General features: G+C 40.5%; 1 protein-coding gene across 1 annotated transcript; it reads right to left on the bottom strand.

Annotated features, from left to right (window-relative positions):
- Window positions 1–5,537: 5,537 nt before the first annotated feature.
- Window positions 5,538–10,523, bottom strand: LOC141805321 (prostaglandin E2 receptor EP4 subtype-like). Its single transcript, XM_074690312.1, has 2 exons — window positions 9,456–10,523; window positions 5,538–6,802 (listed from the first exon to the last, which is right to left on the bottom strand). Exons 1-2 carry the CDS (start codon window positions 10,233–10,235, stop codon window positions 6,242–6,244), a joined length of 1,341 nt encoding a protein of 446 aa, XP_074546413.1. The 5' UTR covers window positions 10,236–10,523; the 3' UTR covers window positions 5,538–6,241.
- Window positions 10,524–13,599: the final 3,076 nt, after the last annotated feature.

The raw sequence follows: 13,599 nt of genomic DNA on the forward strand, positions 1-13,599 counted from the left end.
ATGAGACAATCATTAAAACAATATTAAGAAAACCACTATAAGTTTTTCTTTTACAGTTTGCATTTCTCAGACGCTCTTTTGGACGCATGATCTTCGGACATTATACTCCGTAACCCCTGCAGCCACAGTGAGGTCACTGGCCTAAAAAAAAAAAGCTGGTGCTCTATGCTGTTACAGACGTGTGTCAATGCTTAGACCCCAATTTTAAGACAACCCCTCCACACTTTTCACATTACTTTCAACAAAAAAAAAACTTGTCTTATATTGGAGTCAATACGGTAATTCATCAGAAAGTCCCTGGTTTCTGGGGAAAGCTTGTGATTGAAAAGTACCTTTAGTGAACACTCAAACAGGGAATAAAAACGAGTGTTTCACTCTGCCTCAGCCTAAACCTAGCTGCTAGCTTGTTAGCATTAGTGTTAGAAATGCTAACTTGACCTGACTTTACATAAACTCTGGAACAGAAGAGATCTACAATGAGCAAACATGTGAGTCAACTTAGCCACGCCCCATTTTTATGCAACAAAATGCCTCAAGTGGAGACTAAATGAACTGCAGTTTCATGTGCTTTCAACCTTAGCTTCATTTTTCCTTTTTAACATTGGAGGTTTCCAAGTTTTTCTTTTTGTGTATTAATTTACAGAGCCAGAAAGAAAGAATGAAACAAGTTTTTACATTTTGGGCAAACAGTCGTTACATTCATGGCTCAGCATTTTGTATTTTGGGTATTTTGGGTATAATTTCATTTTTCTAATGACATTTTGGGTTTTATAACATTTTTTAATCACATATTGGGTCGTTGTTATATTTCAGGCTCTAAAAAGTTTTGCTCCTTCTTTAATGTGTTCTACACTTTGGGTCATGGGGCTGTCCCATAGACCAGGAGTTCCCAAACTTTTCAGCCCAAGATCCCAAAATGTTGTTGCCAGAGGCCGGAAACTGGTAAAACACTGACAATGCAAAACATAAACTGTCGAGTTTTGGAAAAAAAGGGCCTACAGTACTTAATTTAGCTGATTGGTAGAAAATTAGACTACTGATGTTCAGTGTTTCCTAAATCAATCTGCCACCACTGCTTACCATCACTATCCTGGCTTAGTCTTCTGGTCGTCATGTGGGAAGAAAGAAAAGTGGAAAACAAATCAAACAATTTCTGTTGGCATGGCTTTTTTCATTTAATTTATTTTTTATAAATAGAAAGACTATTTTTGAATACAAGTTTCCAATAATGAATTAAATATGTTTCTGATTTTGTAAGGTATTTTAGCAACCCCTGATCTGAGTTGACTGCCACAGACTAGATTAACACAGATATTATGACATCATCCACTGGTTTCCATAGAAACCTTATAAAGCTAACCAGTGCAGGTAGACATACCCGAAAAGAGTGTGAATGACTTGCCAAAGGCATACACACCTTGACTACAAGGCGAGGACACTATTGTTTTTCCTCTGTTTCTTTCTTTCTTTCTTTCGTCTTATTTTAATTATGATAATTAATACTATCATTATTATTACACACGCTTTTAAAATGCTTATAAGACACCTCCTAACCTTATTAGACACACCTAACAATCTGCAAAAATTCATTTTAATATCAAATCGACCCTCAACATCCCATAATTTGCTCTCTAGCGCCACCTAGGCACACTTAAACAGCTTTAAATACCAGTAGGAATGTCGTAGAGACACCAAACCAACATCAAAATGTTTGTGTCACTAAGACACACAAATCATGTGTTGACACCCATGACCTATTTCAAACAGGAAGCTGGCTATTGCCTTTCAAAATAAAATTCGGCCACATTTTTGGGCCTTTTCCAAAATTTGATTAGTTTTTTTTTTATTTTGTTTGTTTGTTTTACTTTTTATTGTCATCATGTTCTACCTTCAATATAAAGCTTTTTGAATTCAACCCAAGAATGACAATATTTAACATTTGCTGTAACTGATATGGTGTCGAAAAAAAATGTGCCCCCAACTGTGACAATAAATAAATTGGTACTTAAATAAGTCAATGATTTAAAAAAAAAAAAAAGAGGCAGCGATCACAGCAACAAAAAAAGAGAGAGAGAAAGAAGAAAAGAAAAAAGAAAAAAAAGACATTAATAATACAGAATACAAAAATACATGTATTACAGCTATTCGAAATAACTAGAAGTAATATTAAAGTATTATGGCTCCGTGTTACTAAAGAATAAATAAATAAAATAAAGTAATTTAAAAAAAATGGATAAGTTTTGCTGTAAACTTGGTCGTTTTCACGTATCTGGCATTCTTTGACTTTTTGAAACAGCCTCATGTGGACACTTTTGGAACTGCAGTTTGGTTTTGTTTTACTGTACTTCCTCATTGATCAGATTTCCAACACGTCTTGTCTTAAACTGAATAAATCACAGCACTTTAACCTGTCAGAATCTGCTTCAACACCCTTCATTTCCCAAACTTCCTTCCCCCTCTCTTTAAATTCTCTTGAAACTTAAAACTGATTGTTTCCACAGGCTCTTCACTTCGGTGTTTTAAACACACGTGCCGCCCTTTGTTACTGCTGTTAAACAATGAAGTCAGGACAGATTGGACGAGTTTCCCATCATTTTTCTTCTCCTCCCGATGGCAAAGTCTCTACTGTTTTGCCGATCGTCTTTTCCTGGCACGTGAGACATTTCTCAGCTTTAACAGATTCTGCAGGCTCAGGTCACGGCTCTCTTTTGTTGGGATTTGGTTCCCAGAGGAGGTTTTAAGTGATCTGGGAAGGCTTTGGACTGCAGCCACTCTTGACCTGGTTTTGTTCTGGCGAGCGATTATATGGTGCCACCTGAACTGTGTGTACGTCAGAGATGTGTTTCCTCCATCAGAGGTGATGGGTTTTAAAGCTGACCCATATTTCATTGTCTGCTAAAGTGCACACTGACTAAAATGACAGTTCAGACAAATATTGTTGCAGGGAGCTTATTTCTTTGTCAGCTACGAGATCTGGATTGAAATCTGTTTCTGTTGTAGTAGCCGATCTCACGTTAAAAACTTTCAATGAGGTTTATAAAGTACGACTGTTCACTCACTGATCTCCTGTAATGCATATCACAAGTGTGAAACGGTTTGACACAGTTTGGCACAGTTTGGAACAGTTAAGCATGATCCCGTTTGCGTTTCCACAGCAAACTGCGCCCTCTTGAGGTAGGCGGCGTGTAAGCCGGATGCTGAAAGCCACCGCTATTAAACAATCCAACGAAGAAGAAAAATATGACACAGTAAACAAAGAGCAACAATGGAAGACATGCAGCATTTCATCCTCTCTGTAAATGTTATGTAGCAATCAAGCTTTGTTTCAGAGAAGTCTGCGAGCCGCTAGGAGAAATGCGGCCGCTGTCGCACAGGAAGTGACGATTCTTTCAACCAATCAACGGTCTGCAGTGTTGTAGCTCCACCTTCAGAGAGCGGTTCGGTTCAGTCTGGCACCCATAAGACGAAAGGGTCCCAAAAAGTGGGACGGCTCGTCTCAGTTATTTGGGGATCTGTCCCGGGATAAGTCAGTGGAAACGCCTAAAAATGCGCGCCGTACCGAGATGAACCGAACCAGTCTGCTTGGTGGAAACGAGGCTAAAATCTCCCCCAAAAAACACATTTCCACCAAAAGTGTCACACCCCATGGACGTCATCTTGCTCGGCTTGATGGGGTCGCCACAAAAAGAGCTCCCCCTGGTGGCTGGCTGCAGCATAGGTTAAAAAAAAATCCATCTCCCCAGTCAGCCAGCTACGTTGTGCACTACCCTGTACTTAGAAGCCCCTCTGGTCAATTATTGCATTCACAGGCGCCACAATCACCAACTTCTGTGCACGGCTGTTTCCCTCTGGGAGTCTGTTTAGGCAGAAACACGTCATTCTCTGAAAAGCAGAGTGTCCCAAACAGGAAATGAGACACGAAAACAATCATGGTATCCGGTCATTTCAAAATAAAGCTCCCTGTTCTGGCTCCTGATTGTAAATCCCACCCTGTATTTATCAAAACTATGTCACTGTCACAGGAACAGAAGTCATCAGCAGCTCAGATCCAGAGGAAATCTGATGTTTTGGACGAGGAAAAGTTAACATCATAATTCTATGTGACACAACACATCCTTTCTATAAGGACACCAACAGAAAGGAGAAGGCATGGACTGAAGGTGCAGAGTTCAACATACTAATTAATTACCATGAAAGTACATTGTTATGAGTGAGATTGCTGCAAGAAAAGAGACGCAGTGGTGCAGTGTGGCACTAATGCTGAATGTGCAAATTAGGAGGAAGTGTCAGAAAATATGTCTTGCACCATTTCTTAAAAATTAAGTTGGAAGGCTTTGGTAGCTTTAACTGTCCCATCAGCCGCCAAAAGATGCTTAAAGTGATACTCTGGGATGGAACAAGTTGGGTCCTATCACAAGGTTTAGGGCAGAAATTACCCCTACAGCAGTGTTTTTGTGCAGCAGAAGCCCAGAGCGCTCGCACCAAACACCCCCTCCCTGCTCCTCTGCCCGTTTCCTCTGCACTCAGACGGGGCCATATTTTACTTGACCAAAAACACAAATAAACGGACTCCCACCAAAAAAATCTGATATCGGTCTGCATTCACACTTTATTTAGAGAATTTTCAGCGCGTTACTTTCACACAAAAACACCGCTAAATAAGAGGAGCAGGGAGGGGGTGTTTGGTGTGAGCGCTCTGGGCTTCTGCTGCACAAAAACACTGCTGTAGGGGTAATTTCTGCCCTAAACCTTGTGATAGGACCCAACTTGTTCCATCCCGGAGTATCACTTAAAGGTATCAACCCAAGGAAGCCAAAACCTGTAAATTATTGAAATAATTTCCCACTCAAGAGAAATTAAATAAAAAAAGACAAAAGACTTTTAAAGTTGCTATGAGGAGAATCTGTCTTAATCGGACTGCAGCGCCACCTTCTGGCCTGGAGTCTCACACACACTGTCGCAAAGATGTGACTTTTAACCAGGCGTGTCATCTTGTTACTGGATACAACGCCACGAGGTAAGATGTCTATCAGTACAGTTACGTAGTGCTACATCAGTAGCTGGCTATATGTAGTGCTATTGGCAGCCTGGTGCTATGATGTATCTGTCGGCTGCCAGTCATCTACCAATCAGAGCTAACGTAACCTCGCTCTTCATTTTATTGATAGACTCTCAAGTTTGTTGCTAGTGGTTTTGGAATCAACATTAGCACAAACAGTTTAGCCCTTTTAGCCTTTAGCTCTTGCTCTATCTCTCTCCTGTTTATCTTTCTTCTGCTCTTCTCTCCTTTTTCTGTCTGACAGTTAGGCACCAGTGTCCACCACCACTACGAAATTAATCACAGAAATCAGCAGAGAAAAAGACATACCTCTCTTCTCTCTACTAAACTTCATCAGCTGGCATTGAGACGTGCTGTAAATCAATCTTCACTTTTCACAGTTTCATGTTGACAAACTTAGACACCAATAAAAGCTTTCACCAACTTTTACTTTCACTTTATTCATGAGTTTGATACAACATTCACACATTGTGGAGAGTTTTATTACTGGCTTTTAACAAGGAAATGAAATTTATAGAACAATATCTGCATCAATCTTTATAGCGTGATTAGCATAAACGGAGCGTAGCTCGAAGAAATCCATTATAGCAAACTTTATCATGTCTTAGCTTTGCACTTTCTTTCTTAAGTGCCCAATAAAATCTGATTAGATGAGAGGATTTTCACACAACATTAAGGCAGAGCTGGAAAAGAAACAGCCTGAAAACACAGGTGGAGCCTCCCACCATCCTCCAGGAAACCAACGTGTAGCTGCCTTTTACTCTGAAATGCAGGAGATGGCGTGATTCTCGCCTCGACACCAGTTTGACCTAATTCATTAAAGATGTACTGGGAAATAAAAGGAACACCATAAACAAAATCATCTGGTACTGATTCCAAACGGCTCCAAAGGATCTGGACCTTCTCACAGAGAAGAAAAGTAGAATAAATAAACATCAGGGTTCACATTTTGTCATGAATTCTTTACAGTCACTGTGTGGTTTGTCGATATGCTACAGAGAGAAACGATCGAGCAGTGGTTTGAGAATTCAAAAAGTGCATAAAGAAAGACTCAACGTTTTCACACGACAGTTTTCAAAGCAGTGACTGTCCCATTTTCTTTTTTACACTAAGAACAGGCATTTGGTTGAGTTTTCAGTCTTAGAGACATCTCTGTCACAGTTTCTTGGAGATCACTCCGACTTATATACATTTCTCCAGCGTGTTTGCAGTCTCGCCTGTAAAAGTCACGTGTAAAGCCGAGTCCTTGTTGGCGATCGGAGGCTCTTTCAGAGTCCGTCCAACGTTTACGTCCCTTAAATCTGTCCGTAAAAGCCCCATCTTAGCTTCTTTGACCTCCTGCGACCCCTGTAGCGTATGAGACTCCGTCGCTCCGGACTGAAACGCGTCCAACCCGCCCGTATTCCCCTCGGACTGGTACAGAAAAGTGTGCGAGGTGTGCACCACCTCTGGCATTTCATGCGACATCAGCGAAGGAGAGTCCCTGGAGACGATGGAGGAGGAGAGGCGTCGGTCGGCGCAGCTGAACTGCCTCCCACTTCCCCGTCCACGCCCGCCCATTTTGCAGAACAGACACTTGATTTTCTCCATCAGCGTGAGGAAGACCGTCTTCCTCAGCAGGATGTAGATCCAAGGGTCCAGGATGGGGTTCACGGAGGCCATGCGGATCGCGAGCAGGTCTTTGTTCAAGCCTTGCGGCTCCTCTGTCTGGTTCCTGTAGAGCTGGTTCACGAAGATCCTCAGCTGGAAGAGAAAGAGACGCAGAGTCAGAAAATGATGTGGAGGAGCCAGAAAGACGCTCTCAGACGAGCTCCAACACGTCGACAGATGTTATACAAGAGTAGGATAATGTTTATCTTTCATTCTTGGAGAAAGGGGCTTGGCTGAGCGTAACTTCTGTGCAGCAGCAGCAGCGGCGGCGGTGGCGGCGGTGTGAGGATGGCAGCAGACCAGGAAAAACAGAGCTGCACTTCACACCATGGCTCATCAGCAGAGAGCCTTCGGCCATTGGGCTTCCCCAGAGTCTAATCAACAGGCATCCTTTCTATAAGTCCCAGAGCCGTAATTATGTTTGACATTTTATGAAAGAGATTAAAGGAAAGTTCCACCTTTTTTTTTTTTTTAACTGTCTGAACAAAACACCCATATTAGGCTTGGTGAGGATTAAATTCAAAAACTGCACAAATACTAAGACTAGGGGTTTGTTTTTGATATTTGGACTGCCTTTTTCAGAAATGCTGGTAAAAAACTGACAGATTTTATCTCAAAGGGAATAATTGATTGCAAACGCGTAAAGTGGGAAAAATGTCAATCCTAGATTTGACTTATCCAGTTTTTTGTTTTGTTTGTTTTTGACACAAAAAGTTGATGTCCTTCTATCATAATCTCATTGCTGGAAGCTTCCAATATATTAAACTGTGTGCAGTCAGTACATGCATATATTTAAGATATAGACATAGGCTGTATAAAACATTGATGTAGTCTCCCGAAACGAAGCAGATCGGCTATCATGGCCGTATTGGTAGTGACAACGGCTTTGCATACAGCTATAGGATGCCTGTTGGTCATGTGACCCTGAGCTGTGCCCCTAATTGGGCGAGGTCAGGATCTTAATATCCTCTGAACGGCTGAGTTAGAAAAATTTCACCCCCGTACGGTGGGTGCCGATAGCAAAATTAGCGATTCAGACAGGAGACGTTTTTTTAACCAGGCTGTAAATAGATTAATTTTCTGCTTTGGAGTGTGTATGTGACTTCCTGTACTTTAAGAGCCAGCCTCAAGTGGACACTCCAGAAACAGCAGATTTTCTTAGACCGATGGTTGCCGCTTGGATATATAACACTTTGTTGCAGTCATTTAAGATGATGTTTTTTAAGTTGTTTCCATGTGTTGTATGAAAGGATGTTTTTATTTTGTCCAAAGTTTACTTGTTTGCTCATTGTAACGTATTGATGTATTGTTAGTGTTTTTGTGTAAAATTAAAAAGTTAATAATACTGTAAAAAAAAATGCACGAATAAAAGATTTTGAAGCAGATCGGCATCTGCCTTTTGACATAAAATTTCAGACTGTTATTTTGACTCTGTCTGCAGTCACTACTCTGTCTTTAGCATCGTCCTACACACAGCACCATCTGATTGGTGACACGCAAAGACAATTCTTTGGAAAACTTGACTTACTGTAGAAAACTTTAGGCAGCTTTTTATTTTTTTTAAGTTTTTATTTAACTGTATAAGACAGCAGCTGAGCCCGGGAGCAGTTTAACAAACATATGCTAAACTGCTTTAAACAAAGTTAAGTGTTGGAGTTCCTATTATCCTAAATTTTGATGCCAATATTTCCACTTTTACTGCATATGACTTTCGGCACAAGTATCGGTTATCGGCTTCCTTGACTACCTATTTTTTCGTGAGTTTTTAAACTGAGTCCTGTTGGTATCTCCTCAAGGAACACTCACTTTACAGATGTTGAAGACACTGCCTTACTATCATTGCTTTCCAAAGAGAAGCCGTCCCACAAAGGGGACAGGTTTGCAACGGGGTAAAAACTGGATCAACGCTATTCGAACCTCCAAAAATAGCCATATTGGGCGCCGATACCCATCAGTGTATCAGATTGGGACATCCCTAATAATCAGCATCAGTACTGGCCCTGTAAAAAACACATCAGTCTATCTCTAAAAGTTGATTTGATAAGCTTGAGCCTAATGATTGTAGATTTTTTTAAATCGCTCTAACAGACTGAGGATACTGGATTCTGTTCCTTAAATCTATGTTTAAAATAATTTTGTGTTGATTTCCAGTTTTGATGTTTGCACAGGTCCCCCTCTGAAACTGTGAGCACATCAATCATTTCCGTCCTGAGAGTCTGCATGGCACATGGTGAAATCTCACGCTCTCAAGTATTTCAAACTGAACCCTGCAGTCTGGTGACTCCAGTGACTCAACTCCCAGGGGCTGTTTGCAGTAAACAAAACAAACCCAAACACATGACATCTGGCAGAAATCCAAACCTTGGTGCTAATTTTTCTACTATGCCATCTCTTGAAAATGCAAATCCTGCTCTGGGAGTGTTCAGCATCTTTTATGTGCCGCTGAGGGATGCGTCATCTTAACCACAGAGACCAAAAACTAGAACACATAGTTCATGTTGCATGTTTTTATCATCAGCCACCCCCTGCGTTGGATTGAGCAAGTTTATTTAGTGTTTTGTTGTTATAGGGACGCACGTGTGTGCTGTTAGATTCTTCTTTCACGTGTTAAGATGAAGTTTTAAGCGTTTTCTATCTCACATGAGCGCGTTTGTGGAGAAAAACGCACACTTCTCTCCCCCTGATAACTTTTACGCATGCACTTTACGCACTCCAAGCCTGACTGGTGTTATTTTTCCGTACTCACCACTAAAGGTATGGAGCAGATGAGAACCACAGCGGAGGTAGCAATAAGCAGGATCACCATCTGGATCTCTGCAGCAGCCAAACGTCCAAAACTCCGCCTGCGCCTCAGCTCCGCGATGCGCCTCTGGTCCGTGCCCAGAGACGTGCGCCGGATGAAGCGCTTGTGCATCAGGATCAGAGCCCCGCACACCATCACGTTACATATGACAGTGGCGAGAACTAGAGCTGAATTCACACCTGCGTACATCAGATTGAAAGTCTCCACTGACGTTTCGTTGTTCTGCCAGTCAATGAAGCACCACGTCCCTGGTTTCTGCCGCTTCACCTGGCCGATCCCCATGCTGGGCATCGCGCAGAACACGATGTTTGAGATGTAGATGCCAAAAAGGGTGAGCGCGGCGAGTTTCTGGTTCACGTACTCGTTGTAGAAATACGCGTGGTTGATGGCCAGGAATCTCTCCACGGACATGGCGAACACGATGCTGAGCTGCACCAAGAAGAAGAAGAGCAGGATGAAGCCGGAGTACTGGCACAGCGGCTCCCCTCCCGGCCACTCACCCTTCATGTAGGTGGCGATGGTGACTGGGCTGGCGAGCAGGGTCCCCAGGAGGTCCGTCACCGCCAGGCCACACACCAGGGTGTAGAAAGTGGTCTCCTTTTGCTCTTTTCGGGAGATCCTCAAAACCACAATCGCTATGACATTCCCCACCACCCCGAAAATGAACATGATGGCCGGGATGGTGGGGTTCTTTAACCGCCCCGTGGCTGTCGTGTTGTTCATACCTGCAGGGACTTGGTTCTCAGATTCTTTCCTTTTCACAGTTACGCACCGAGCTGAGGTTCCTCTGTCACTTCCGATGTTGTGACACTTTCCATTGCGCGCTCACCAGGCTCAACCAACCAATCCATAGTTTTCAAAATGTCCCTTTTACGCACGGAATTTCAGCTCAATGATCAAATTCTGAGAAGGAAAAAAAACGATCCTCAGAGAACAGGTGTTCACCCAAAGAGTCTAGTTTGACGCGCGCTGCACTTCACCGTGTTGGCAATCTCACAACTGACAGGGAAGCCTCCTCCTCACGGGGCCACTGACGGCAGCTCCTCCTCTGCGCTTCATTTAAATATGAGCTGTTTGAACCAGGAGAAAAAAAAGAAACACACAGCCACTCACAACATCGATACACGAGGTCACAAATTCCCCAGTTCCACTACAAGATTGACTGAAAAAAAAGTTTGCAGCGCCGATGATCTCACCCCACGCGCGTGACCTTTCACCGGCATCAGTCCGTCTGTGAAAACCAGATCTGTGCAGTTTAAACAGGTGGGAATAACCCGGAGTGTTCAATAAAACACAGAGGGTGTTAGAAAAACAAACAGGGTTTGTAGGTCTTAGATCGAGGGTCTGCAACCTGCGGCTCTGGAGCCTCATGCAGCTCTTGGCTCCTTGTAGCTTTAAAAAATATTATTAAAATAATATTTTTTTACTTTTCTTACAGAGGGTATTGATGATTAAAGAAATTGACCCTAAAAAAAATCATGTTTTGACATTTTGTCAAACTAAATATGCATCACCTCTTGCAATAAAGCTTTTATATATATATATTTTTTAAACATTTTTTACAATTTATAGAAATAAATCTAAAATTTTTTTGGTAGATTTAGATGACATTAAGAATGTTTGCAATTTCTTTTTTTTCGAAGGTCGGTAATTTTTTTTGCAAATTATTTAGGTTCGATATTTAACTAAAGCAAATTTTTTTAATTAATTATTTTTTTGCAAATCGATTTAATTTTGGCATTTTTTTAAATTTGGACGTTTTTTATTTATTTATTTATTTATTTACATTTTTTAAAATGATTTTTTCTAAAAAAATTTTTTTAATGATTTCAAAATTGAAGGGAAAAATTTTGCAAACTTTTGAAATTTCATTTAAAATATATTACAAAAATATTTTTGGGGAGATTTTAATAACTTTAGAAGTGTTTGCAATTTTTTTTTGAAAGTCAATAATTTTTTTGCAAATTATTTAGGTTCCATATTTAACTTGGCATTTTTAAAATTCAGACTTTTTTTTCTTTTTTTTTTTTGCATTTTTTAAACTTATTTTTTTATTTCAAAGTTTTTTTGAAAATTTTGCAACCTTTTGAAATTTCATTTATGTCACTGCAAATTTATGAAATATATGACAGGATTTTTTTCTTTTTATAGTTGCACATTGCCTTAAAAAAGATAATTCATGTACCATTTTACATCTCTTTTAAATAATTATTCACTAGATTTTTACTGTTAAGATTTTTTTTTTTATTTTTAATTAAAGCTCCTGTGAGAAGTGTTTATTTGTTTATGAAATAGACTGACATGAATAATTAAGCCTTTTTTAACCCACTTGAGCAAAAAAAGGCTATCAGCAACAAGACTAAAAATTTCTATAATTTTTTTTTCCATGATCATAACCATGATGGGGGGTAGGTGTTAGATGGCACGATATACAAAATTCAAAGAAAAACCTTGTTTTTTTATTTTTATTTTTTAAAGTAAGAAGAGAGCAGGATGAGATTTTTATGTAGAAACACAGACTGACACATTTACAGAAAAGATGCATCACTTTGTCCACAGGGGGCGCCAAAATCAACACAAATGAAAAAATTCTCACAGGAGCTTTAACTACCGAATTATTTTGAGGTTACGTTTTGTTTCTGTTGAATCCTTTGATGGTAAATTACTTTTCCAGGTTACGGTAGATACTGTTTTGTTTGCGTCATCTTTTTAATTACTCATACTTAATTACTATACATGACTCCATGGCCAGTCATAACTGTGTGAAGCTGCTCACGCATATTTAATCACATCATCCAGGGTAAACTTTTGACCTTGATCACACAACTTCTGATCTACTGACTGTTTTGGTGTACAACAAACGTCTGTAATGATCACCTGCTTGAGGTTTCCTCGGAGAACACTTTGTTTTCACACTTCTGGTTGAAAGGTCGGACACTCTGTTGCTCAACTGCGTCATCTATACGTTCCCTTTGCTTGTGGGAATGGTAACTTAGCACCAGTTCCCATGTTGAGACGGTTTCAGTGAGTCAGAATGAGAGTTTGCAGCGCCGGGGAGTAAACCTCGATGAGTTTACAGAAAAAGGAAACAAGCTGCAAGTTAATGCACAGGAACAAATTTAATGCATGTTTTTTGACATTATTTTCAAGCAATGAGACAGCTGCAGCTGATATATGAGTAAATATTAGTTCATTAATCATGACAATGCTTCAGTTTTCACTCAAACATAGATTGCGTGATGATGTCTGTTATTTATGGTCTGAAAACAACCCGTCAGAGAGCAGGATGTTTGCTTTGTACGCTACAACAAACACTCGGCACAACCTGTGGTTTTTCACTGAAAGTGTGTCACGTATGCCACCAACGCAGACAACACTCACAGAGGTACCACTTCCTCTGACCTTGAGTCGAGTTTTTATCTTCCTCGAACAAAGAGGAAGAGAAGAAGAACTTTTATCGTACTGAAAAGTCATTAACTCTGGAAACGCTTCGCTGTATTTGTAACGTAATCGAGTGATGGTGAATCACGCTGCTGGAAAATGAGGAATAAATGGACTGAAGGAAGAGATGATTGGCAGTTTTTGGTGTAAATCCAGCAGAGTCAGCGCTTTGTTGGTGCGATAGGTTCAGCACGAACAGTCTGACACAGGAGAGGAGTTCATCCTTTTTAAATTGGCTCGTTAGAAGATAACGATCTCTGAAGAGAGGCTGACTCACTCCTGCCCGTTCCCCTCACTCCCTCATGATTTGCAGCAGATTAAACATATTAAAGCAATAAAAGTTTTCTACCTCAAGGTACACAGTGTGTTTCCTCACGCACAGTGTTTTTCCTCTCTGATCTAAAGTAATGGAAAAAATGCTTAATACGGCTGTTAAAACTTCATATTGCTCCAAAAACTTTTTTTAATGTCAGGAAATCACAAATCAAAGCTGTGTTATAAATGTTTTACAACTTTTCTGTGTTTTCACGGTGATCTCAGCTGAAAAAGTTCAGCTTTTCAAGTTGGTGACTGTTTCTCTTCTTGTGCCTAATCTATGGAGTTCCCCAAGGCTCTGTTCTTGGTCCCATCTTCTTCTCCCTTTACC

The sequence above is a fragment of the Halichoeres trimaculatus genome, unplaced genomic scaffold (assembly GCF_033239565.1).
Source record: "Halichoeres trimaculatus isolate MK-OKI-2021-1 unplaced genomic scaffold, fHalTri1.1 fHalTri1_scaffold_16, whole genome shotgun sequence".
NCBI classification, from domain to species: domain Eukaryota; kingdom Metazoa; phylum Chordata; class Actinopteri; order Labriformes; family Labridae; genus Halichoeres; species Halichoeres trimaculatus.

Coding starts and splice junctions, on each gene's coding strand:
- LOC141805321 (XM_074690312.1), bottom strand. CDS start 10,235: ATGAACAACACGACAGCCACGGGGCGGTTAAAGAACCCCACCATCCCG. Junction 6,803..9,455: donor TCTGCTCCATACCTTTAGTG/GTGAGTACGGAA, acceptor TTTCTCTTCCAG/CTGAGGATCTTCGTGAACCA.